General features: G+C 46.6%; 1 protein-coding gene across 4 annotated transcripts in view; it reads left to right on the top strand.

Annotated features, from left to right (window-relative positions):
* uggt2 (UDP-glucose glycoprotein glucosyltransferase 2) overlaps positions 1-23,836 on the top strand; it is a 46,870-nt gene that overhangs the window by 3,343 nt on the left and 19,691 nt on the right. For 3 of the 4 annotated variants that reach the window (XM_035393744.1, XM_035393745.1, XM_035393746.1), the window contains exons 5-27: positions 112-224; positions 563-740; positions 3,502-3,598; positions 3,918-3,990; positions 4,781-4,881; positions 5,749-5,848; positions 7,001-7,061; positions 8,581-8,672; positions 8,878-9,028; positions 12,228-12,347; positions 12,550-12,635; positions 13,090-13,225; positions 13,567-13,698; positions 14,886-15,050; positions 15,129-15,252; positions 15,627-15,725; positions 16,139-16,233; positions 18,593-18,799; positions 20,454-20,585; positions 21,451-21,581; positions 22,259-22,354; positions 22,648-22,750; positions 23,735-23,814. In XM_035393744.1, coding sequence (XP_035249635.1) covers positions 112-224; positions 563-740; positions 3,502-3,598; positions 3,918-3,990; positions 4,781-4,881; positions 5,749-5,848; positions 7,001-7,061; positions 8,581-8,672; positions 8,878-9,028; positions 12,228-12,347; positions 12,550-12,635; positions 13,090-13,225; positions 13,567-13,698; positions 14,886-15,050; positions 15,129-15,252; positions 15,627-15,725; positions 16,139-16,233; positions 18,593-18,799; positions 20,454-20,585; positions 21,451-21,581; positions 22,259-22,354; positions 22,648-22,750; positions 23,735-23,814 — 2,672 coding nt within the window. Of the gene's footprint in view, positions 1-111; positions 225-562; positions 741-3,501; positions 3,599-3,917; positions 3,991-4,780; positions 4,882-5,748; positions 5,849-7,000; positions 7,062-8,580; positions 8,673-8,877; positions 9,029-12,227; positions 12,348-12,549; positions 12,636-13,089; positions 13,226-13,566; positions 13,699-14,885; positions 15,051-15,128; positions 15,253-15,626; positions 15,726-16,138; positions 16,234-18,592; positions 18,800-20,453; positions 20,586-21,450; positions 21,582-22,258; positions 22,355-22,647; positions 22,751-23,734; positions 23,815-23,836 lie in introns of those variants that run through there. The other variant, XM_035393747.1, reaches the window with a different exon arrangement.

The raw sequence follows: 23,836 nt of genomic DNA on the forward strand, positions 1-23,836 counted from the left end.
GCGCTTTTGAGAGACATTTCTTTATCTACAGCTACTTCAATTAGGGATGAGGAAGACATCGATTCAGTTACTTATTGAAATTTGTTTTTGTTGACAATTTTTACCCAAAAGATAGCCAATGACGAGCCGCCACCTGAAGGCTGCTCCGCCTTCGTCGCCGTCCACGGCCAACACACCTGCAGCACTAAGGAGGTGAAGAAGCTTCTGAAGGCAGCAGCAGGCAGGTAGCTTTCTGCATGCTTCATATCCTGTGGACAGGATTTAAACTATGAGTGTCTGCATGGGAATGTGCATGTGGCTGTGCATGGGAATTTGTGAAATTTAAAGATTCGATGGCCCATTGGTGGGAATAAGCATCTATACATATGACTTTTGGGCAACATTTGTACAATAATTTTTTGTATCAGACTATTATGGTTCTTCTACAGTGACCAGATCCTTGTGTAATTTTTAATTACACATTCATGTGAGTATATTCAGTATATATTTGAGATTGCAAAGCCGCATAGTTTGTGAAAGCATCTGAAATTGTTGAGTTGTCTTGGTTCCCTCTGGTCTGCAGGCCGAAGCCGTACCTGTATAAGATGGACCACAGGTACCCGGGAGGTAACGTGACTGAACTACCCGTGGCCATTCTCTACGCCGAAATCGGCACCAAAAAGTTCAACACCTTCCACAAGCTTCTGTCTGAGAAGGCTAGAGAGCAAAAGCTAGTCTACGTCCTGCGCCACTTTGTACAGGTGAGTACTGAAGCCATGTCTGGCTTACGAGTGGCTTTGCATTATGGCTTTGCTTCAGAACAAAACACTTAAAAAAAAAAAACTATTATCCTAACAATGGCAAATAAATGCCTAACTCAAGAAAATTTCCCTCTCACCGCTTTTATCTACAAACTAGCATAATTTGACTGTTGCAGTAATGAAAATATTTTCAATGAAAATGGAAATGAGTTTTATGGTGGTGAAAACCATCAGTCTTATTTGTGTGGTGGCTGTGATCTGGGTACTGTGCATACTAACCTTTACAGAACTTGGACTTTGAGTGACCACAGATCCTAGAGGACACTGCATACAGTAAAAATGGTCTATGTAATATACAATCAAGAACATGCACATGCTGTTATGAACATGTGCTGAGTGTGCACAGGGGAATCATCAGCATGAGTTTTATTAACAGTGCTGAATATTATATCGCCAGCTGTGCAGTTGTAAACATTGGAGCTTCCTGCCTTGAATTAATTAAGGGAAATATTGTGATGATGTCACAGAGATACGGGGTGGCATATTTCATCCAGTAAACAACCGTGGTATGCCCTCTCAGGAAATAAATGCATTAATGGGGCGACATAGCTCAGGAGGTAAGAGCGGTCATTTGGCAGTCGGAGGGTTACCGGTTCGATCCCCCGCCCTGGGCATGTCTAAGTGTCCCTGAGCAAGACACCTAACCCCTAACTGCTCCCAACGAGTTGATTGGTACCTTGCATGGCAGCCTTTCACCGTTGGTGTGTGAGTGTGTGTGTGAATGGGTGAATGAGAGGCATCAATTGTAAAGCGCTTTAGATAAAAGCACTATATAAATTCAGTCCATTAACCATTTACCATTTAATTGGTGGCTGATACCATTACATCACTGAGCTTTTGTGACTTGATGCTTATATTTAAAAATGTTCTCAATATTGAAAAGCAGTGTCAAATATTGGCGAAAGACTTCCACAGATAAATGGATTTCCAGCTTTCAAAGCTCACCAATACTGATTTTTTATTTTTGGGTGGGGGAGGTTCACTTTTCTCCAGGGGGTTCTGCATTCTAAATTTCACAATCTGCACATGCTCAGCAATTTTGAAATAAGTCTTATCTTGTGTTGTCAGTCAGTTGAATTGTTTTTTGCTTTATTATGTGCTGTAATTTTGAAATCATTTCATTATTGGTGCTGGTTGAATCTGAAATAAGAAAATAAATATCTCTGTGGAGCTACAGTATTTCATCCCTGCATAAAATTGTGCAAAACTGGCCTTTGACTAGAGTGTTACAGGTTGTAGTCCTAAAACCAGGAAGTTTTCCTAATGCTTTTTTCCTGTAGGGATTTCGATTTTTGCGGGAAAATAATGTCTGTGGTTAATGTAAGCCTAAGAGAGTTTCTCGTTTTGTTCTACAAGATTTTTTTTCCTGGTTAAATAAAGGTTAAAGAAATAAAAAAATAAAAATAAATTACACCCATTAATATCTCAGCCGTGAATTTCAAAGCCGTTATGTGCCCTAAAAAAACTAAGTTGCTAACAAGTTGCGATTATTAAAACTACAACAATGGATGCTTTCTGCCAGCCACCACTCCAGTTTCCATACTTAGCCCGCCTGCCCTCCATAACCGCTGTAGTTTCAATATGCACTTTTGGGCCACTGTTGGACCATGAGTTCCACTAAGACAATTCTCTCAAAACCTGCCCCTTCCCCTGAGACATGAGTGTGGTGGAGGTACGCAGGTGAGCGGGGTGCCTCTCTCACAGCCTTTCCTGCTTTAATGATGAAGCTGCAGCCGCACTACAGAGTCAGCTGGTTTAGGGTGAAAACACTGAGGACTTATTGAATGAAGACCTGAGTCAGGCTTTCTCGAAAGTAGGTTTTAAAAAAGAGACTAAAATAATTTTAGTGTTACCAGAAACTTTCACTGGCTGTCAACCTGATTTCAAAGACCATTGAGAAAAAAAGTGGGATTATGTCTTCATATTGCAATGTTAGGACTGCTAGTGCATTGAAAAGAGGTGTGTGGGAATATTTTAAGAGCACAGCAAGACACGGATATCTGGACTTTGAACTAAGAATGCGGAGGAAGGCTTTTCCACACTGTCATTTTTATTCACGCTGTTTCGCACAGGCTTTCAGTGAAGGTGAATTTAAAACCTTTTTCGTCTGATAATTCTCTCCACAGGAGAAATACTGAATTCCCGCGTGAATTGCAAAAATATGTACATAAATAAAATTAATAAAGAAACAAAGAAGTACAAATGTTAAAGGACCACTCCACGTGTATTTTAAAACCTTAGAAAATGTTTTATGTTGAATAATAATTTGTTTAATATGGTTTTTCCACCAAAAAAATGTTAAATAAACTACTGCAAGTGGCTTAGTAGCATCTGTACACTTGTACCCTCATTGAGAATGGCAGAATCTTTGAATATGCAAATTGGGAATACCCCATGTCCTCAAGGCCCCCACCCCCTTCCCCATGTGCCCATGTAAGCTGGCTGTATGTGCGCTTGATTCTATGATGGCAATGCTGGGCAAATACAGCCATACATGAGTCCGTGGAAGACTCTACTAGTCACCAAAAGGCATATGCAACTTTTTTTGAAGGTCTCTCTTTCGTAGCCCATTGTCTCCCTGTAGGATGCGAAACAGTTGCTTGCACAAAACTGAAACTCCACTGTTTCATCAGGGTTCATGGTAACTTTCGGTGATGTTTTGTTTACGTATGGGTGCTTATGCTCTCTCTCTCTCCCATAGGAAGAGAAGGTGGGAAAGATGCGGCTGTCTGGATATGGGGTTGAACTGGCCATCAAAAGCACCGAGTACAAAGCAGTGGATGATACACAAGTGAAAGGTGTCTGTCGTCTTATTATCATTACATTTTTTAAACATCTTTTGCACAGTCTCATGTTGGCCTGTGTGGTCGCGGTAACATTCGCCATTGAGTCACAAAGGCTCAGGTCAACCATACGCAGTATGGCCTTCGCACCGTGCTTCCTTTTACTCTGCAGCCCATTTTGCTAAGCTGCACTGACCCTGCACAAAAACACACCCATGTGATATTTCAGGCCAGCGACAGTAACCTCATTACTGTGTGTTGATAACAGCTGTGATTATGTCTGAATAACTGACCTGAGTTTGTTCAAGTAACCAACATGTTTAATTAACTTCAGATTCAAAAGCGGCGCCAAATGCTGAGGAAGATGAAAATGATGAAGTTCAGGGCTTTCTGTTCTGGAAATTAAAGTGAGTGATCTGCCTTGGTGAGGGGGGAGGGGGGGTGTTGTCTGTGGGGTAATACTTAGTAAATTAGTAGTAACATATTTATTGAAAGTTTGTGGCAAATTAAGTATAACCACAGTGTGACTGTAGTAAAGAGCAGTACTTGAGCACTCACCTGCTGAAGATCAAAGTGGTGGGAACCTTGCGGCTTTATGTGGCTCGTGATGATTTTACCTCAGCGTAAAAGCCTCTGCTGTGTGCTGCCTCACGAAGAGACTGGTCAGCATGTGAGACACACACACACACACACACACACGGACACCATTATTTTTATACTCTTCTTCCAAATCTGAAATGGCCAATCGTATTTCTCCGCTCTAACCTCTGCTTTTGACAAGCCTCTGCTGTCCTCTTCCAATGCATGCCCTATCAGCCACCACTTCTTATCACATCACAGTTTGCGAATTGCACTCACACAGACATGAGTCAGTGGAAGATTCTGCATCTGCAGCTCAACAGGCAGGGGCCTGATCAGCCCAGTGGGGTTCGCCAGTGAATGATGAGATACTGTAATCCTGGCCATCTGAAACCCGCCCATCGCTGAGTGATGTTAGGGCCAATTGTGCTTTACTGTGTGGGGCTGCTGGCCACAGTCGGCACTGGCACTGAGTTCATAATCAGACTCCCCCTGTCCCATCCATGCACTAGAACAGTGCCTTGGCAGGATGAGCCTCTTACCAGCCCCAGACTTTCTTTGTGCACTCGGTCAGATCACTGCTGCTGATGTTTGTGTGTAACTGTCTGCCTCCTGTAGGAAGTCATACCCTGAGTTACAGAAGCAGCTGGGAGAGTTTCAGAAACACCTGCTGGAGAGCAGCAATGACATGGCGCCTCTCAAAGTGTGGGAGCTGCAAGGTAAAGTACCTTTATCTCTCACATGTGCACTCAGTACCTGTATATCCTCACCTGTGTACTCAATTTTTCCTTTTTATGGTATATTGTTATTGGTTCAGGTCAATCTAGAAAAGGTCACATCTTTTTAAGGTTACAGGTAAATGAACCCTCTCTACTGGTGAGCATTATGGTGACATTGGATATGAAGCGCTTTCAGATCTTTTTGGGAGGGACAGCTCTGGCTATTATGGGTATGTTTGTAAGCTATGATGTGGAGAGACTTGATCAGGCAATAATTAAACCACGTTACAAAGCCAGCAGTTACACTCCAGTTCTGGTATGGTCTGACCCAGAATCCCGAACATATTGTCTGTAGGTGTATTAACCAATTTTTAAGGTATGGAATCCTATGAGTATGAGGAATGACTGCATGGGGTTTCCAGGCCACCCCTGTTGACACTCACTCACACACACACACACACACACACACACACACACCCACCCATATTCACGCACACTTATATATTTACACCTCTTATGGCTACCCCCACCAGTTCCTGCTCTCTGTGTCTTATCTCTAGGTCATGCTAGAGACCCTTTGAAGTTTCCTATGGCCCCGAATGGTGAATGAGAGGTTCCTGACACTCATGTCAACAAAATCACTCCAGTTGTGGCTGTCCCTGTTTTTATGTTTTATGTGTCAGTGCTCACTTCAGGAGTGGCATTGATTGCGTGCAGGTTTTAATTTGCTGTTATTGATATGAAGAAAACATAAAATGCAACATTTTAATCTGCGGTTATAAAAAGGCAGATAACATAAAACTCTGCTTTTTAATGCGCAGTTATAAATATGAAGATGTAAAATGTGTTTTTTTTTTCATCTTTCAGATCTGAGTTTCCAGGCAGCTGCCAGAATCATGTCTGCAACCAAGTTTGACGCCCTGAAGCTACTGAGGGACATCAGCCAGAACTTCCCCTCTCAGGCCAGGTAACCACATCACCTGTGACCCTCTAGGGCCAGGTAACCACATCACCTGTGACCCTATAGAGCCAGGTGACCACATCACCTGTGACCCTATAGAGTCAGGTGACCACATCACCTGTGACCCTATAGAGCCAGGTGACCACATCACCTGTGACCCTATAGAGCCAGGTGACCACATCACCTGTGACCCTCTAGGGCCAGGTAACCACATCACCTGTGACCCTATAGAGCCAGGTGACCACATCACCTGTGACCCTATAGAGTCAGGTGACCACATCACCTGTGACCCTATAGAGCCAGGTGACCACATCACCTGTGACCCTATAGAGCCAGATGACCACATCACCTGTGACCCTCTAGAGCCAGGTAACCACCTCGCCTGTGACCCTATAGAGCCAGGTAACCACCTCGCCTGTGACCCTATAGAGCCAGGTAACCACCTCAGCTGTGACCCTATAGAGCCAGGTGACCACATCATCTGTGACCCTCTAGAGCCAGGTAACCACCTCGCCTGTGACCCTATAGAGCCAGGTAACCAACTCTGCTGTGACCCTATAGAGCCAGGTAACCACCTCGCCTGTGACCCTATAGAGCCAGGTGACCACATACCTCTGGTTCCACATCACCTGTGATTCTGTTTTTACCTCAGCCAGAATTTTACACCAAAGCCAGCAAATTGGCGCACCAACTCCAGTTATTAAAAATGCATTTTTACTGGGAAAGCAGAGCGTGGGAGACACAGACCGCCTGGGCTTCAGCCGCAGGTCAAAACGGTTAAAAAAGCAGCAGGGCTGGGAACGGCACCTCGGTTCAAAGGCCGAGTCGGAGTATCGACTTCTTCCTGAGGACAAGTTTCTGAAAATAGTTTTTTAAGTTTCGGAGAGGCTCCTCTCGGCCGAGCCCTGGCTGGCGGCCAGTGTCCAGCCGGCGCGGGGAAGCGCTGTAATTTCCCCTGCTGTGAGATGGGTTTTATAGCGCCTGTGGCACAGCAGATAAACGGAATGTGCTGACGCGGCGGGAAGCGGCGGGCCGGAGCCAGCGGTAACGGCGGCGTCGGCAGCGGCGGCGGGCCTCGGAGGCAGGGGAAATTAAATTGTGATTGCGCCGTGTTGCTGGGACCCGCCGCTGACTGTACCCGCGTCGCTCTTCCCACAGATCCCTGACCAGAGTGGCCGTAAACCAGGAGATGAGGAGAGAAATCGAGGGAAATCAAAAGGTGGGATTTCATCCGTGAGCGCCTCTTCTGACGCTTTACTTGACACCTCACTGTTCTTTTTTTGACACAGCTGTAACGTCTGTTCAGCTGTAATGTCTTTGTGCAGCTGTAATGTCTGACGCTGCCATTATGCCTTTCACAGCTGTAATGCTTTTGATAAACTTGTAAGGTCTGGAGTTGTATCTGGGGAATTATATCTGGGCATTTGCAGGCTGGAATATGGCATGGGGCATTGCTGTTGTACCCTGGAGGTGGTGTGCTCAGTAAACAGCCATGCATGTGGCTGCCATGTGAGACTGTAGCCATGGCTGGAAGCGTGGACAGAGAGGATGTGATGCGCTCTGACAGGATGTGATGCGGTACAGAGCGATACGGGGTCTACAAAGTGACCCGCAGGACACTGCCTGCAGGATGAAATGCTGTGTGCGAGCTGTGGGGGCTGGGGGGGGGGGGGGGTGATCCTCAGCTCAAATCTACAGGACAAATCTACCTTGTGTAAAATAATGTCATTTTTTAAATCACCCTGGGTTGAGCAGAATTATAAGTACAGTTTCAATCTACTCCAGCTCTTCCCCTGTTACCAGCAGTACAAATATGTGCTCAGTTAGAGATGTAGAGGAGGTGGAGATGTTGGATCTCTGTTACAGATGTAGAGGGGGTGGAGGTGTTTGACCTCTCGGTCAGAGATGTAGAGGAGGTGGAGATGTTGGATCTCAGTTACAGATGTGGAGGGGGTGGAGGTGTTGGATCTCAGTTAGAGATGTAGAGGGGGTGGAGGTGTTTGACCTCAGCACAGGGAGTGTGTGTGAGCCATCGTCTGTCTTTGAGGCCTGTCTAGATGCCTCCTGTCAGGCAGGGAGTGACTGACTGTCCAGCTTCCTGAAAACTCTCCAAACCGAGACGCTCTCTTGTCTAGTGTTCTGAGTGCTTCACTCTCCGTGTTCACCAGGGCTTTGATAGCCAGCAAGTTAAATCACGCCTGAACCAAGAGGTGATTAATGGGCTTATACAACAATAAAAAGGGCTGAGCAAAAGGCATCAGGATTCAAAGCCTCTATGCTCTCTGTCACAAGAAAAGTTTTTCTTTTTTAAGAGGAACTTTTCTTGTGACATCCAGAAACATTACCCATGAACATGCAGCGTGAGAATGAATCATTAAATGGAATGCATAGTCAGCTGTGATCCTCACCTCAGTGGCTTGATGGACACAGCATTCATATCAGTCATGAAAATCTATGTGAAATATTCAGTGTTTACCGGTCTTTCCCCTGGTGGGGGAGGAGGGGAGTGGAGCGTGTATCACCTCCTAGTGAAGGATTGGTGACTGTGGGTAATGTGCTTGCTGATGTATTGATGGTTATGGGTAATGATCTATCCTGGTTGACAAATGGGATGGGCTGGGATGTTTGTGCTTCAGGAGATGAGGGTGTGCTTGTCTTCTAGGTAACTGGTAGATATGGGTGGAGGGAGGTGTTGTGTTCCAGGTGACCAGTAGTGGGGATGTTTGTTTGTGTTCCAGGTTCTGACCGAAACGTTGGGGATTCAGCCAGGGGACGCGAGCCTGTTTATCGACGGCCTCCACGTGGATCTGGATGTTCACAACCCCTTCAGGTGAGTGTGTTTGGGGAATGTAGCTGTTGTATACACCATTTTGTAGCTTTTCCAGCTACAGATATTAGTCTGGAATAAATTCCTCTCAGGCTATATTCAAAGATGAATACACTGAGAGAGTGAAATCCCAGCAGTGCCCTGTTATTAAATGATGAATGAGCGTTCTCCTGGTCGTATGCTTACTGTACGTCCTTGTCTCCGGCAGCATTTTGGACATGATCCGAGGGGAGGCCCGGGTCCTGGAGGGCCTGTTCAGCCTGGGCCTGAAGGGCGAGGCGCAGAGCCGGCTGCTCAGGCTGCCCGTGCACCCCCAGGAGGACGGCTACGCCCTGGACATCCGCCACCCCGCCGTGACCGTGAGTGCGCTCGGCGACGGACACCGCGCCGCGGGCCTGCGAAACGAGACGCGCGTACCCGCGGAATGCGAATCTGCGAGCGTTAATTAAGCACTTCGGATTTCAGCGGTCCTCCCCCGAGAGCGCGCGTAGACGCACAGACCGCAGACCCCGCGCGGTCTCGCATCGCTAACGAATTATGAAAATGCCTTGGGCGCGGTGGCTAACGCCGGACCCCATACCGCATGCAGGACCACGCGTTGAGTCTGGCTCAGCGCTGTGACTGAGGGCTTAACATTCAGCTGCTGCCTTTGGTTAACAATCCCAGACTGCACTGCACCGGTCCCCCCGGCATACATCACAACATCGGCGCTAACAGAGCGACGTTCGGCGCCGGTAAAAACTCGTCAGTTTGGGTCTGGCTGAAGTTCTGCAGCGTGCTCATCCGTCTCCGCCGATGCTCTCGCTAATTGCCCGTGGAGTGGATGCGCCTGTACGGAGCTCCCCCTGTCAGAGCTGACGGCTTTGGGAGCGGTGAGCTGCTCCGCTCTCTCCGGTAGCGCGCGGGAAAGCACTCTCTGTGGGCTGCTTGCAAAGGCCGGAGTGGATCCGGGAGCCGGAGGGGCCGGGAGCTCAGAGGCCTGAGGAGGAAGCTGGTCTGAGACTCCTGGGGTAGATCCAATGGTGGATTCCCCATTTACATTTCATGAGGCCCTGGAGCTTGTGAACATAAGGCTACGGGTTTGAATCCCAATCCCAGGTGTTTCTCTGCTGTTGTGCTTTAGGGTTACGGCCCAGATCAAGGGTACATCAGTGATTACCCCGCTGCATAAATTGGTAATGAGTAAAGTGTACACTGTGGAAGTCTCCTGAGGTAATCTCTTAAGTAAATATGAAATATTAATTATTAATGCTCACATTCTCCAGACAGCATTACTGCATTGCTCGGTCCCCAGGAAGGGGGTGGATTCATCATTCATGTGTCCTGTTGCTGCCTGCGCTGTCCTTTAAATCAAATGAACATGCGCTCTTTGATAATAATTTAAAAGCCTGCTGGCAAAACACAACTGCTTCCCTTCTTCTGTTTTTGTATTCTTCTATTGTAAGCTTTGTCTATCAGCAGACTGAAGGCAACTTCTGACCCTCACCCAGGTATCGTTCCCCCCCCCCCCCCCACACCAATTTTTCGTCAAGCCCCCCATATTCTTTTCCTCATGCCCATTACAGTATGACCTCCACAAGCTCTTTGGCCCAAGCCCGATTTCTGAAATACAGCAACAACACCACACAGTGCAATAGAAAATAATGCAGTGTTTCCAGCAGGAAAGCTGCTAGTGAAGGTGTTAACAAAGATTGATAAGTGGCACCAAGCAAAATGTATTTTTGTGGTGTACTGATTAAAACAGCCATATTTGAGCTTTCATGCTTATTTTTTAAACATGTTTTTCCTGTTGAATGCGACATTAATACATTTGTCGCTCCTGTGCTGTCAAATACAGCTGTTTTAATTTTCTAGTTTAGCATAATTGTGTAGTACGAATACTGGAAGCTTTGCGCTATTGTTGTCAATCATTAACACATGGCAGAAGTGTTGCTATGCTACTGTTTGTAAATTTCCAGGCTGGCTTTGCTTGGCACATACCTGATCTGACCCAACATCACGGAGTTAAAAATGTGCCCGATACCCAGCCCAAACATACCTTCCACCTCGTTGGGTTCACGTTAGAATGCAGACCTTTAGCCTGTGTGTGTGTGTGTGCGTTGTATGTGTAGATGCGTTTATGTGTGTGCATGTGTGTGCATGTGTGTGTTTGTGTGTGCGTGTTCTCTGGCTGGCTGCAGGGGGGTGGGGTGGGAGAGGGGCATTAGTATGCTAGCACAGGACCAAAGCACACAGGGACCTGTCTGTAGCAGATGACACCACAGAAAGAGAAAGAATGTCAGAGTGAGAGAGGGAGAAAGGGAGGGAGAGGAATAAAGGGAGAGAGGGAGAACTGACAAAAAGCAAGGAATAGATTAAATGAGAGACGGGATGAAAAAGATGGAGATTCTAATTCTGTATTTTGTTTTATTTCTTGTAATTGTAAATTGCTCATAGTAGTACCTTTTTCTTATTTTGTGGGGTTGTGCTGTGTTTTTCTGATACATGTACATGCTCTGGAAATGTGAGCAAACTGAGGTAAAAGCTGAGACACTGAGTAAGTGAGAGTGAGTGTGTTAGAGGAGGACAGAGACCAAAAGAGAGGGAGAGAGAAAGAGAGGGTCTTTTGAAGTGAGTAGGAGAGGGACATTCTACAATTTTCTCTGACCGTTTACAAACTGATTTGTCCTTGTGTTTACTCAAGTTCTCTCTTTTTTGTGCCTAAAGCCTCTTTCACAGCTTCAGAAAGGCATCACAGAGGATTTTCTCCCACGTAGGCTAGCATGTGCAACAACACTCCTTGATAAGCTACGGCTTGTTTGTAGGCTGTATACGCTTTGACTCGTTACAATGGTAATTATTTTTGAACGATGCAAAAAATAAAAAATTCAAATTTTCCGATTATAGTTCTTTCTAAACTTTTAAGAATCTGCTGGGAGGTACTCTTGACTCGACTGAATGGTCCCACCCTTGTAATGCAGTCATGGTTTGATTGCCCTCCCCCCCCCACACCTGTAAATTCCTGCCGACCTGTCAGTGTGTGCTTGGAGCAGAAATGCCCTGGAACCAATCCCTTCATTCCCTCACATGCTGGTGATGATGATGATTACATCATAGCTGCCATTATTCATGCAAATGTAGACAACAGCCTTGGTGGTGCATAAAATAAAAATGTGTTTGTGTGTGAGAAAGAGGGTTGATATTCATCCAAGGACTGCATTGGCCAATTTTAAGAACAAACCTTCTTGTTTTTTTAATCAAATGCATCCATGAAAGTTGCTGTGTAGAGAGGTGCTTTCATCTCTGGTATTATTCTTAGTTTTTCTGCACTTCTGAAACGAAGTGTTGAAATGAAAAAGCCAGGGCTTCGCTTTGGGAAGACCAGTTTACAGCCTGTCAGTGACTTTATTTATTTAACACCAGCATTGCTTTATTGTGTAATGTAAAGTGTTGGCTGAGGTTGGGAAAGCTGTAGGAGGGTGAACTGGGACCGTTAAAAACTGCCTTTTGCAGGTTTTGCTTTCTCCTCGCTTTTAAATCGGTATTTTTCCTTTGCTCTTTTATTTTTTCGGTTTCCAGTGGATCAACGACATGGAGACGGACCCCGCCTACCGCGGCTGGCCCTCCAGCCTGCAGGAGCTGCTCCGCGCCACCTTCCCCGGCGTCATCCGCCAGATACGCCGTAACCTCTTCAACCTGGTGAGTCGCCCGCGGGCCGTCCCAGCGCACCGCCAGCGCCACCCTGTGGCTAGAGAGCATGACCGCACCAACAGCGCACAGATTAGTTGCAAGTGAATTGTCAGGCAGGCGATCAGTAATTGGGGTTGGGGTTGGTTGAGCTTTGCTGGGACAGGTGTCCCAATGCCTAGCGTGCGACCCGCCGTGATTGGCCTGCCCCCAGGTGCTGTTCATCGACCCGGCGCACGAGGACACGGCGGAGCTGGTGAGGCTGGCCGAGCTCTTCTACTCACACAAGGTTCCCCTCAGGTGAGCTACCTGCCCGTGCCCCGCCCGTCTCTCCTGTACGTGCATAGATCTGACTCAGTCCATCCATCCCAGCATGCAGTGTGCAAGAGGCAGGACAGGTTGCCAATCCATCACAAGGCTCACACACCATTCACTCACACATTCATATCTTCGGGCAATTTACAGTTAGCCTAACCTGCATGTTTTTGGAAAATGGAGTACCCAGGGGAAACCCACACAGACACGGGGAGATGTTCGGTATCTTCTTGTTGTGAAGCAGCAGGGCTATCCACTGTGCCACCCAAGGCTAATAATAATAATGTCCATTAGTATAGATGTGTAATTACATTATACACCCTCATCTGCAATAGTGCTGCAGTGTCGTTTGGTTGGTCAGTTTGTTAGCACGAGTTTGGTTGTATTTTACCAGCATATTTGGATGCTCAGACGCATTTTTGTTCTGCTCCTTTTTCAGGATCGGGTTTGTTTTTGTCGTCAGCTCTGATGACAAAGCCGACGGTTATGTGGATGCAGGAGTGGCTTTGTTCAGAGTGCTGAGCTACATCGCTGACGAGTACGACTTCTCCCAGGCCTTCCTGTCCATGGTGTCTGTGAGTATCTCAAGTGTGTGTGTGTGTGTGTGTGTGCACGCGCGTGTGTACGTGTGTATGTGTGTGTGTGCATACGTGTGTGTGCGTGCGTGCGTGTGTGTGTGTGTGTATGCGTGCGTGTGTGTGTAGTGTGCTGTTGTGACAACACCGACTTCATTATGTTTGTTTTCTCAGTATTAATAAAAATTTGTAATAATTATTAGCATTAATACCGAAGAGTCCAGAGAGCACAGTTCTGTTGTGAGCAGCGGCCTTTTCATGCACCTCGGGGGGTGGAATGCTTTGCCTTGTGCAGCGCTTGGTGGACGTTTCCCAGAATGCACTTTTTTGCATGTTTGCAGATATACAGCCGAGTGGAGGCGGGAGAGACTCTGTCTGTCGAGACGGTGGCTGCCTACCTGAAGAAGAAGTTCCCAAATGCCAACGCCGCCAAGATCCTCGGGCCGGAGTCTCTGTATGACGACAGAAGAAAGGTACAGACCTGCCATGCGTGAGCAGAAGGCCGCGTGTGTGCTTTTCATGTGAAAGGTCAGCCCGCTGGCTGTGCAGCTGCTGCCTGCGAGGAAAGCCTGCCAAAAGATAAAAACATTTCTGTCTCACTCTCTCTCTCGCTCTTCATTGACCGTAACACCAGTCAAATTAAACACTGAATTAGTTACGTGCACCTCGCTTGGTAAAGTCTGCATGCGGGTGCTAATACGGTCGATGTGTTAATACGTCTACATGTTCAAATAGATGGTAAGATGTTTATGTGTTAACAACGTGACAAAACGCATTCTTTTAGACTTAGTCTTTTTTTAGGTTAAACAAAGTATACCCTTTCCATGACTGATTTGCTGGTCTGAGAAAGTATGTGAGCCAGTGCTGTTGCCTACCAGGTCTGCGAACAATGAATTAACCAGTTTTTCTGTTAATAGCACCATGTAATTAGAGCAGGCCCTTGTGATTCAGCCAGAATGCTTAATTATCACCAGCTCCTTGAACAAGAACAACCTTTTGTGTGAACATTTCAGGAGGTGCAGTTGGAAAATAACATACAGGCTGTTTTTCAAACGCAGAGGTGCGCAGATTCATGCACTTCAGTGTGAATGACGTCTCGTCTGTGGCTCTGACCTGACTGACTCCACCCCAGGTCGCATGACAAATGCATCCATGGAGACAGGAGGGGTTATTAAGATTCCACAGCAATAATCGGTGGCTTTTTAGCCTCGTTGTGCTTCAGTAAAGAGTGCGACATACTCAGAATTTCTTTTCTCTATGAAAGTTGTTCGATGGTGGTGTAGAAAGAAGACATTCAAACCCAGAGTGCAGAAACAGTGTGGGGTTTGGAGGAAAAACAAACCTGTATGTGAATAGATTCACAGAGGTTACTGTTCACTGAACTGCAAAAGGAGACTTTTTACATAAAACATCAGATAAAAGAAAATATGAGGAAAGTCAATTTAGCACATCAAGATCAGGCGGCAAATGTGCAGAGCTGTTTTGTGCAGCAGTGAAAGTTGTGTGTGCGTGTGTGCTTTTATATGTGTTTGCATGTGTGTGTGTGTGTTTAATGTATGTGTGTTTGCATGTGTGCACGTGTTGTGCATGTGCGTGTGTGTGTGTGTTGGCTTAAATGACTGTCATTAACAGAATCATGCTTTCTGATTGGCTGCCCCAGGCTGGAAGCGTGTTCTACAGGAAGAGTGGGCTGGGCCCCCTTCCCCTGGCTCTCTTTAATGGGGTCCCCCTGAGCAGCGAGGAGATGGACCCCGATGAGCTGGAGACCATCCTGCTGCAGCGCATCATGGACGCCACCAACTTCTTCCAGAGAGCCGTCGTCATGGTAGGACCCCGGATACTTCTCTCTGTGACTGCAGTTACGCCAGCCATGGATAGTTAATCACCCTGATCATGTGACCAGGGTCAGCTGAGCGACGAGGCGGACGTGGTGGACTTCCTGATGGATCAGCCCAACGTGGTGCCTCGCATAAACCCCCTCATCCTGAGCACGGAGCGGAGGTACCTGGACTTCACCGCCTCTCCAGGTAATGTGGCCCTGACACACCTGCTTTCTCACGCTATAGCTGAATCAGAGTCCTTCAGCCCCAGTATCCTGAGTACCTGTACATTTGGCAAATGAAAGTCTGTGAGCTCAATCTTCCTAGCAACATTTACAAACAGTCTGTCGTTCAGGCTGCTTCATGGCCAGAACCTTCTAGACTGGTTTTTAAAAACCTGAGGGAGGGTTAGTCAGATAGCGTGCTGCTCTCCCACCTCTCCGCTCGATAGCTGTCGGCTGTGGCTAATGGGGCTAATACAGGAACATGTGGATCTGCCAATCCCCTTTGCGGGCAGCCAAGTATCGGGTTGCCAAGACCGTACATGTGTACGCTATTTTGACTTCTGTTTTCTCCTCTAGTTGTGAACGAGTGGGATGACGCAAGTATGTTCTCCTATCTGGATTCCAAGGACAAGACTGCCGTCCTCTCTGCCAACATGAAATATCTGACCAAAACTGGTGCGTGCGTCCCTTATTCTGGATTAAGTGCTCATTTAAGTGGCCCCCAGTGGTTAAGAGGTCCCCAGCAGCAAGATATGCTGTCCTGAAGGGTTCTGTTTCACAACGTCCATGCTATTTATTTTGCGGTATATTTTTTCTGGAATGAAACATTGTGAATATTTTATTTATGTGGAATATTCAGAGTAGCGGACCGTGTTTATTCCACTGCCAGTGATCGATCACTGGAGACTGAAGGTATCCAAGTAGACAGTTGTGCCAAAAAACCTTGATAGTCACAAATTTTCCCTTAAAAGCTAATTGAAAAGTAATGGTACTTATGAATCTGATTTGATGTATATGGTTCTATACGCAGTATTTTAGTGTTACAGTGTTACTGAACATTTCCCTGTGACTGTGTGGTCTCTCTCCAGATGAGGAGGTGGTTTATGGAGAAACCATCTGGATTATTGTGGATTTGGTGGTGCCAGCAGGGAGGAGGCTGTTGGCTAACGCTGTGAAGCATATGGTGATTTACCCCACGATAAACCCCCGACTGCACACAACACACACAGCGTCCACCTTTCCCGCATTCACCTGCCGGCTCATACCTAAACACTGCGCACTGTTACCTCAGTGCGGTGGGCTAATACCTGAACACTGCACACTTTTACCACAGGGCTGTATACTAATACCTGAACACTGCGCACTGTTACCTCAGTGAGGTGGGCTCATACCTGAACACTGCACACTTTTACATCAGCACTGAGTTAGTTAACTAGTATTATTCGGATGGTATTCACAAGATGCTGTAAGCAGGAAAAGTGATCATTGAACTGAAAATGAAACAACAGTGCATATGTATTAGAAACACTGTCAGTCTAACTCCCGGTTGACAGTTTGTCAGCACAGGACACTAACACAAGCACTGAAATAGAGAGGAGGTAATGGTGTATGAACATACTTTCCACTCGTTTTTTTAGACTGCAGATAAATGCAGCCGATAAATGTACATTAAAGCATGGCAATGCTTGATTCCCGATCATAAAAATGCATTAAAATGAGTTATATCCCCAACCGCGTAACATGGGATTATTCACACCCGTCACAATGAATTGCCATGAAACGGCAGTTCTAATACTTTCTGAGCTCATGACCCATTTAATGATGAATCCAAATACATTTTCACTGTTAAAATCTAAAAATATAGAAATATGGAATTGAAATGCATGACAGCACAACTGCATGTACACTGTAACCAATGCGGTGTTTAATTTGACTGGTGTGAAGACCAGTGGACAGTTAATTAAATTTGTTATATCTCACAGCCCACCTTGGCCCTCCCTCTACCCACCTAAGCCCCTCCCACTACCCACTAGTGGGTCCTGATCATAGACCGTGTAGAACGTCATAAGAAACTGAGAGACTGAAAAACTAATGATGTTAGTGCCTTATATCTCATTGGTAAAACTCCCTCCAGAATATTTTAGTGACTCAGATCCTTCAGGGTGAGCATTGGAAATAAACACATTAATTAATGTGTGCATAGAAATAGTTTGATTAGCCAGTATGTTTATCAAGCCTGCTTGAACAGCAGTGCCTCAGAGTGCTTCAGTAGAATTGCTTGTTCAAATGAGAATCGCAATGGCGCAGACTTCCGGCAAGTTCTGCATAACGGAGTGAACTCTGGTGAAAAATGCTTCTGGAACAGTCTCTCTGTCTTTGTCTCAACACCCCGCGTTCCTCAGCAGTTTGAGAAATGCTAAACTGGCTGAATATGACTTTCCATATTCTGTAAAGTTAGGAGTTCAGATCAATATATAGTTTCCTGAAGGCATCTTGACAAAGAACAGACTTTGGTGGGAGGCTTCAGAATTTGCAGTGTGTGGGTTTGAGAGGCCTAGGGTTTTTAAAGCAGAGAGAAACATTAAAACCACAGTCCTCACCTCTCAGGCCCTGAACCTGGGGTGGGAGCGAGGCAGCGTGGGCCGGCCTGGTGCAGTCTGTCTTTTAAAAGTAGATAATTATGGATGCTGGTGAGATTTCTATCAGAGCTGTATGTAAAGAGGAGAATATCCACAATATCTAGAAAATATTTGTGCGACGACTCCCTTATTGTACAGTACCTGCTGGCTGTCGTTGAAATCCCTGTTGGGGACTTTCATTTCAGAAATATTTTCAGTTTTTGTGATGTGCCCCATGATAGCGGTGGTGAAATGTGGGCATAAAATATTTCTGTTATGTCCTGATGGAGGTAGAAAGATTGTGACCACGTACAAAGGGAGAGGCATTTTGAAAAGCAGCGTGTTAAAATAAGGTCCCCGGGCTCTGAGATTGCTCTCTGTGGGGTGCAGTGTTAACCCACAAATCAGAGAGGGTTCTGGGAATTGGGAGCGGAGTTAAACTGCTCTGTTAAACTCATATGTAATAGTGCCACACAGTAGGGAGGTCTTTTGTATGAAGGAACATACACACACACACACACACACACAACATGCATTCGGTCTGTGGTGCTACAGGATATTTCACACCACCACTGTAGGAGAGACAGCAGTGAGACACCTCTCTGTGCAGCCAGGTTGTTCTGTCTGACACCAGTCTGCAATTATCCATTATTACGCTTAAATTGGTCTGTACTTAGTGATTTCTTGTGGTGCTCTCTCTCTGCCCCCATGAACCCCCCCTCCCCCTTCCCCATACACGCACACACACACACTCTCTCTCGCACACACATACATTGCAGTGGCTGGTCCTCCTGTCCCAGTGGGAAGTGAAATGTGAATTTAAGTGCGGAGCTAAAAATGGTGTAAAACGCGCAGTTAAATGTGGAGTCGGTGTGGGCGTCGGACGTTGGGGCGTTATGAGTAATCGTTTGTCTCACGCTGCAGAAGTCCAGCCCGAACGCGCGCGTGGGAGTGTTCGCCAACCCCGCTTCCAAGCTGACGGAGGAGAGCACCGTGATTGGCCGTGCCATCTGGGCGTCGCTCCTGACCCAGAAGGCCAAGGACACGTTTAATTTTGTCCAGAAGCTAGTGAAAGAGGAGACCATCCAGCTCGTCCAGCAGGGAACCAAGATAAAGGATCTGCTTCCACAGGTGGGTCCCACCAGAAAGGCCTCCTTTGGTCAGCTGTAAACATGGAGAAATGAATACTTCTGTAATAATCTGTCAGCACTGGGATGTTCGCGCATGGTTATTACCAGACCTGAATGTTCAGCTGAAGCTCTTTAATTCTTTTTGTTTTTGCCCTTAAGGTATGTCCAGTCTCAGTTAGCGCGGCTTACAGTAGTAGTGCTGACATCTCCGCTCTCCTCAGACCCACTAAATTATCTGGCTAAGCACCTGTCAGGGTGTCTTCCAAACGGAGGATGGGTGGGAGCGTTTCTGAAGCCAATGGCAGTGATGGGTGTAATTACTTCCTGTTTGGGATTAATTGCTTTCTGTCAGAGTCACAAGTTTGAAGCCCTGCCTTTGTTTGGCAGCTGTGGGTGTTCTGAATCAGTCGACACTCACCTGCAATACTTTATTACAGCACGCCAGGAAGATTGCTCTGAATCATACTGACAGAATTGTTTCCCCCCCCCCCCCCCAATATTATTTCACTGTTCGCTTTTTCTTGCTTTTGTTCTGTTTTTATACTGTAGGGGATGTTGAACTTGATTTGTTATGAGGAGAGTGCCCACTGTCCGCTAATGAAAACAGCCGAAGCCTTATTTGCCCCGTTGTGTTTATGTGCTTTTTTTATGAGGCTGATGAAATTCTGCGGGCTCCTCTCCCCCCAGACCCCCTCCAGCTATGGAGTAAATCTGGGGAGTAAATTTGGCTGCGGTGGAAGTTTTCTCCGCGTGCTGCGTGTGTCAGGCTCTCCAGCGTGAGAGAAACCAGGCTGTCGTCCCACAGCTGGCCCCCAAAGGTGGCCTCTGATCTGCCTGTCTAGAACTGTGACTGCGGAGTAATCATTTATTCATACTGCAGATGTGTGTCTGTGTGTGTCTGTGTGTGTGTGTGTGTGTGTGTGTGTGTCTCCGTGTGTGTGTGCGTGTGTGTGAGAGAGAGAGATAGTGTGTGTGTGTGTGTACATACACAGGGGATAACCAAGGTAACAAGGGGTCAATGCCCTTATACTCATTCCATTCACTCTCGTGCTCTTATAAACAATACAGACAATTAACAAGACATTCAGACAGGGATCTGCAGGCTGATTTTTTTTGCAGTTAATAAATGGTGATATGATGTTATCCTTCGGTTTCAAGTGATTTTTTAAGTGATGAAGTGGCATTTTATTATCAGGTTTAAATAATTTCAAATAAGGGCAGAACTGTACTGCTTTTGTGTAGTTTTATTGGAGATTTAAAAAGTACAGCCAAATTGAAGGAAAGGTGCCGTTCTTCAGCTGCATTTGGACTCTGTCTGCATGTAAAAAAGCCCCTGAGAGACAGACGCCCGCACACACACACATACATACTGTACACACACACGCACACACACACATACATACTGTACACACACACGCACACATACGCACACACACACGCACACACTCACACGCACACACACACATACGCACACACACACGCGCACACACACGCACACACTCTCACACGCACACACACACATACGCACACACACACACACACACACACACACACTCACACACACACACACACACACACGCACACACACACACGTGCAGTGTTGGCTCAGCAATGGCTGAGGTCAGTGATGGGGCGGGGTGTGGGCTGTGCTGCAGGGGATGGACCAGGACAGCTTTGAGAAGAAGCTCAACACCATGGAGCTGGGCTTCCTCCACAGCCAGCAGCTCTTCTGCCGGGACGTCCTGAAGCTGAAGCCGGGGCAGCGGGCGGTGGTCAGCAACGGCAGGGTGAGAGAGTGGGCGGGGCCAGGCAGGATCGTCGGTCAGGTGACAGAGAAAGCACTCTGGGTCGCAAGTTCAGATCCGTGAGCTGTTAGGCTGTCTTCTGTCAGATTTTAAGAAGATTTATAAAGAGGTGGATATATTGTGCTGTGACCACCCTTTCGTTTATTTGCTTTCCAGTGAAACCAGCAAGTAATTTATTTTTGTCAAGATATAATGCAGCAAACATACATTACAGGCCAAAAGTATCAGGCCACCTGTAGTTTTTAAATAAAGACCAGGAATATCAAGCAGCAGAAGGCAAATATCTTGTGTTGTCCAGCAAGCGAAACCATCGTAAACCATACTGCACCACAACTACAGGAAGAACTCAATGCAGCTGGAGAGAAACCAGTTCCCCTGACTACAGCGAAACGCAGACTAAGACCTGCGGGTCTACAATCTGCTTCTTTTTTTTTTCTTTTTTTTAAACAGCCATTCACTGTTTTCACTGGAAATTGAATAAATGAAAGGGTTTCTGGGTGCGAAATACTGTATGTATTTTGTAAATTGTATTTCCACAGAAATATTCGACATTTATCATTCTCTCCAGTTTGTTGCGTCTGAGTTTCTCTGCAGACAGTACATTTAAATTTCTGTTGGCGGTCGAATCATTCTCTGTCTGTGTCATTCTGATTTCTATCTAGATGTAAGAGTGTATTGTTCCGCCTGTGATTGTTGTTTTTCTTCTTTCACTTTTTTTTTGTTCTTATTCTTTTTGTATTTGAATAAGAGCCTTTTCTGGCTCTTGATTTCTTGTGTCTGGTCTCTTAGTCATCTGTGAAAGAGGCCGAGCCTGTGACCCGTGTAATTATTATTTGTGCTCCATTAGATTTTGGGGCCGTTTGACGAGGAGGAGGAGTTTGGCTTGGAGGACTTCCATTTGCTGGAGAAGATCACGCTCGGCACCTCGGCCCAGAAGATCAAAGCCCAGGTCAAGCAGACGGGCGCCAAAGGGAGACAGTGCGTCCGCTCTCTTTTGCTCTGACATCATTTCCTGTGGCGGTGTACTACTTCCTGCTCCATTTGCGCAGTGTATGATGAGAGCGCATGTTCAGGATCCTCTCCCCTCATTGTTTTCTGTTTGCTACAGAAACGTGTCAAACGCTACCGATGTCTTCAGCGCTAGCGTGCTCGCTGTTGCCTGTGAGAAAACGCAGGCCTAATCATGGCACCCCCTGGGGAATTGTGATGTGTGTGCAGTTTTTCTTTTCTCCAGCCAATCATCTGTGCGCACGTAGCACGGCGCTTTTCCCAGAATGCACTGCGGCGGGGAGCTCGGGAGCTGTCTCCAGTTGTAACGTGTCATAGCAGGGGATGCGGAGATTGAGTGAATGATTGGGGCTAATTAGGAGACAGAGCCGCGGGGCACTGCCCGTCTCCAGGGCGCCCCCTGGGGGCATCTCTGTCCACAGCGGGCGAGCCCGTGTCTGTCAGGACGGCCTCTTAATTACAGTTCAGCTGGTGTGCCGCTTATCCTCTCTGTGCCATTTATCACACCCCCAGAGCCGTCTTATGGAGACAGCCAATCATTGCACTCTTTCTGTTCAGGCCGGGCCAATCAGCGTGCTGTTTCTGTGTTGTTGGGTGCGGTGAGTACACCCAGCAGCCAATCATTGTGCTCTCTCACTCCTCGGCAGGGCCAGTGATTTGGTGATGAAGGTCGACGCCCTCCTGACCGCAGCCCCCAAAGGAGAGCCCCGGAGAGACGTCAAGTTCGCCAAGGACAAGTTCAGGTGAGAGGGGAAGATGGGGAGACAGTGATACTTTCCTTTTTTAGTCAGTTTTTTTCTGTTACTATTGTTGTTTTCATCCTTGATTTAAAATGTGAAATAAAGAATTTAAATGTGTTCATGTGTGGGAGGGAAAGAGCCAGCTGGAACTAGAGAGAGGGCCTTTTGGGTTTGAATAAAGTCTAACGTCGGAAATAGAGCCTTATTTGTTGTGTATTTATGTTTGTGCTGTGTGCGCGCTTGTGTGTCTGTGTAACATGTGCGTGTGTGTGCGTGCACACGTGTGCCTTTCCCAGTGTGCTCCACCTGTCTCCGCGGGAGGAGGAGGTGTTCTACGACGTGGTGGCGGTGGTGGACCCCCTCACCAGAGAGGCCCAGAAGATGTCCGCCCTGCTGATCGTAAGACGCTGCGGCTCCCTCGATCGCGCCTGATCACAGGCTCTCTGTCAGAGCACTGACACCAGAGCAGAACCACTGAGACCCAACAGATACCAATCAGCAGAAATAAGGGCTTCATTTCCTGTCTTCATCCTTTGAAATTTCACACAATCTGACAATCTGGGCCACAGACACGAGCTACTGAAGGAGTGTGACAGTGAGAAAATGAAAAATTCATTTTTAAATTTCCTCCACTAGACATTCTTTGTAATTCCTGCAGTGTTGGGGTTCATGTCGTATACTGAGTACAGCACATGCGACAGGTATATTTGCTTTTAAAAGCATGAAGGGAAGCGCGCCTCGTTTAACACTGTCACATTGTGAGACTGGTGAAGTTATGTCATGTGACGTGTGAGAGACATCTCTCTCTCTCACTCTCACTCACCCGCTCCCTCTCCCTCTCTTGCTCCCTCTCTCTCTCTCTCTCTTCTTTAATATGTGGGGGAGGGTCTCTGGGCAGCCAGTGTTTGGTGTTTGGAGTATAGCTGTAAAGAGTTTAATTTAGAGTTATTTAATCTGACCTCCATTAAACATTAAAGACACCAGGACACCAACTGTAAAATGACTAACACATTACTGTACATTTATTACTTTTCAATTGTATCTGATTTGAGCTGGAAAGTACTACTGTGCTGTCTGGAAAAGAGAAGTAAGATTTTCTTTATATCAATATGTCCTGTATATCTATATAAATGTATTATATATTTTTTTAAAACTACCATGAGTGCCTTATAGCTCTGACCATTTGTGAGTACTGTGGTTCTATCTGTCTGTCTGCCTGTCTATCTCCATTCGAGTCCATATCTTCTTCAGAGGTGCTGAATTTATTTTTGTTTTCCGTTTTACTACAGTGTAATTTATTGTTCAAAATAATGTATTTATTATTTATGGGTGGGCCGATGGCTGTGTTGCCATGCGCACTGACTGTATTGTGTGCCCGTCCAGGTGCTGAGCCGTGTGATCAATATGAACCTGCGGTTGTTCATGAACTGCCGGGCAAAGCACTCTGAGACGCCCCTGAAGAGGTGAGCTCCAGTGTGTCACCTG

This window comes from Anguilla anguilla, chromosome 15 (genome assembly GCF_013347855.1).
Source record: "Anguilla anguilla isolate fAngAng1 chromosome 15, fAngAng1.pri, whole genome shotgun sequence".
Taxonomy (NCBI): Eukaryota; Metazoa; Chordata; class Actinopteri; order Anguilliformes; family Anguillidae; genus Anguilla; species Anguilla anguilla.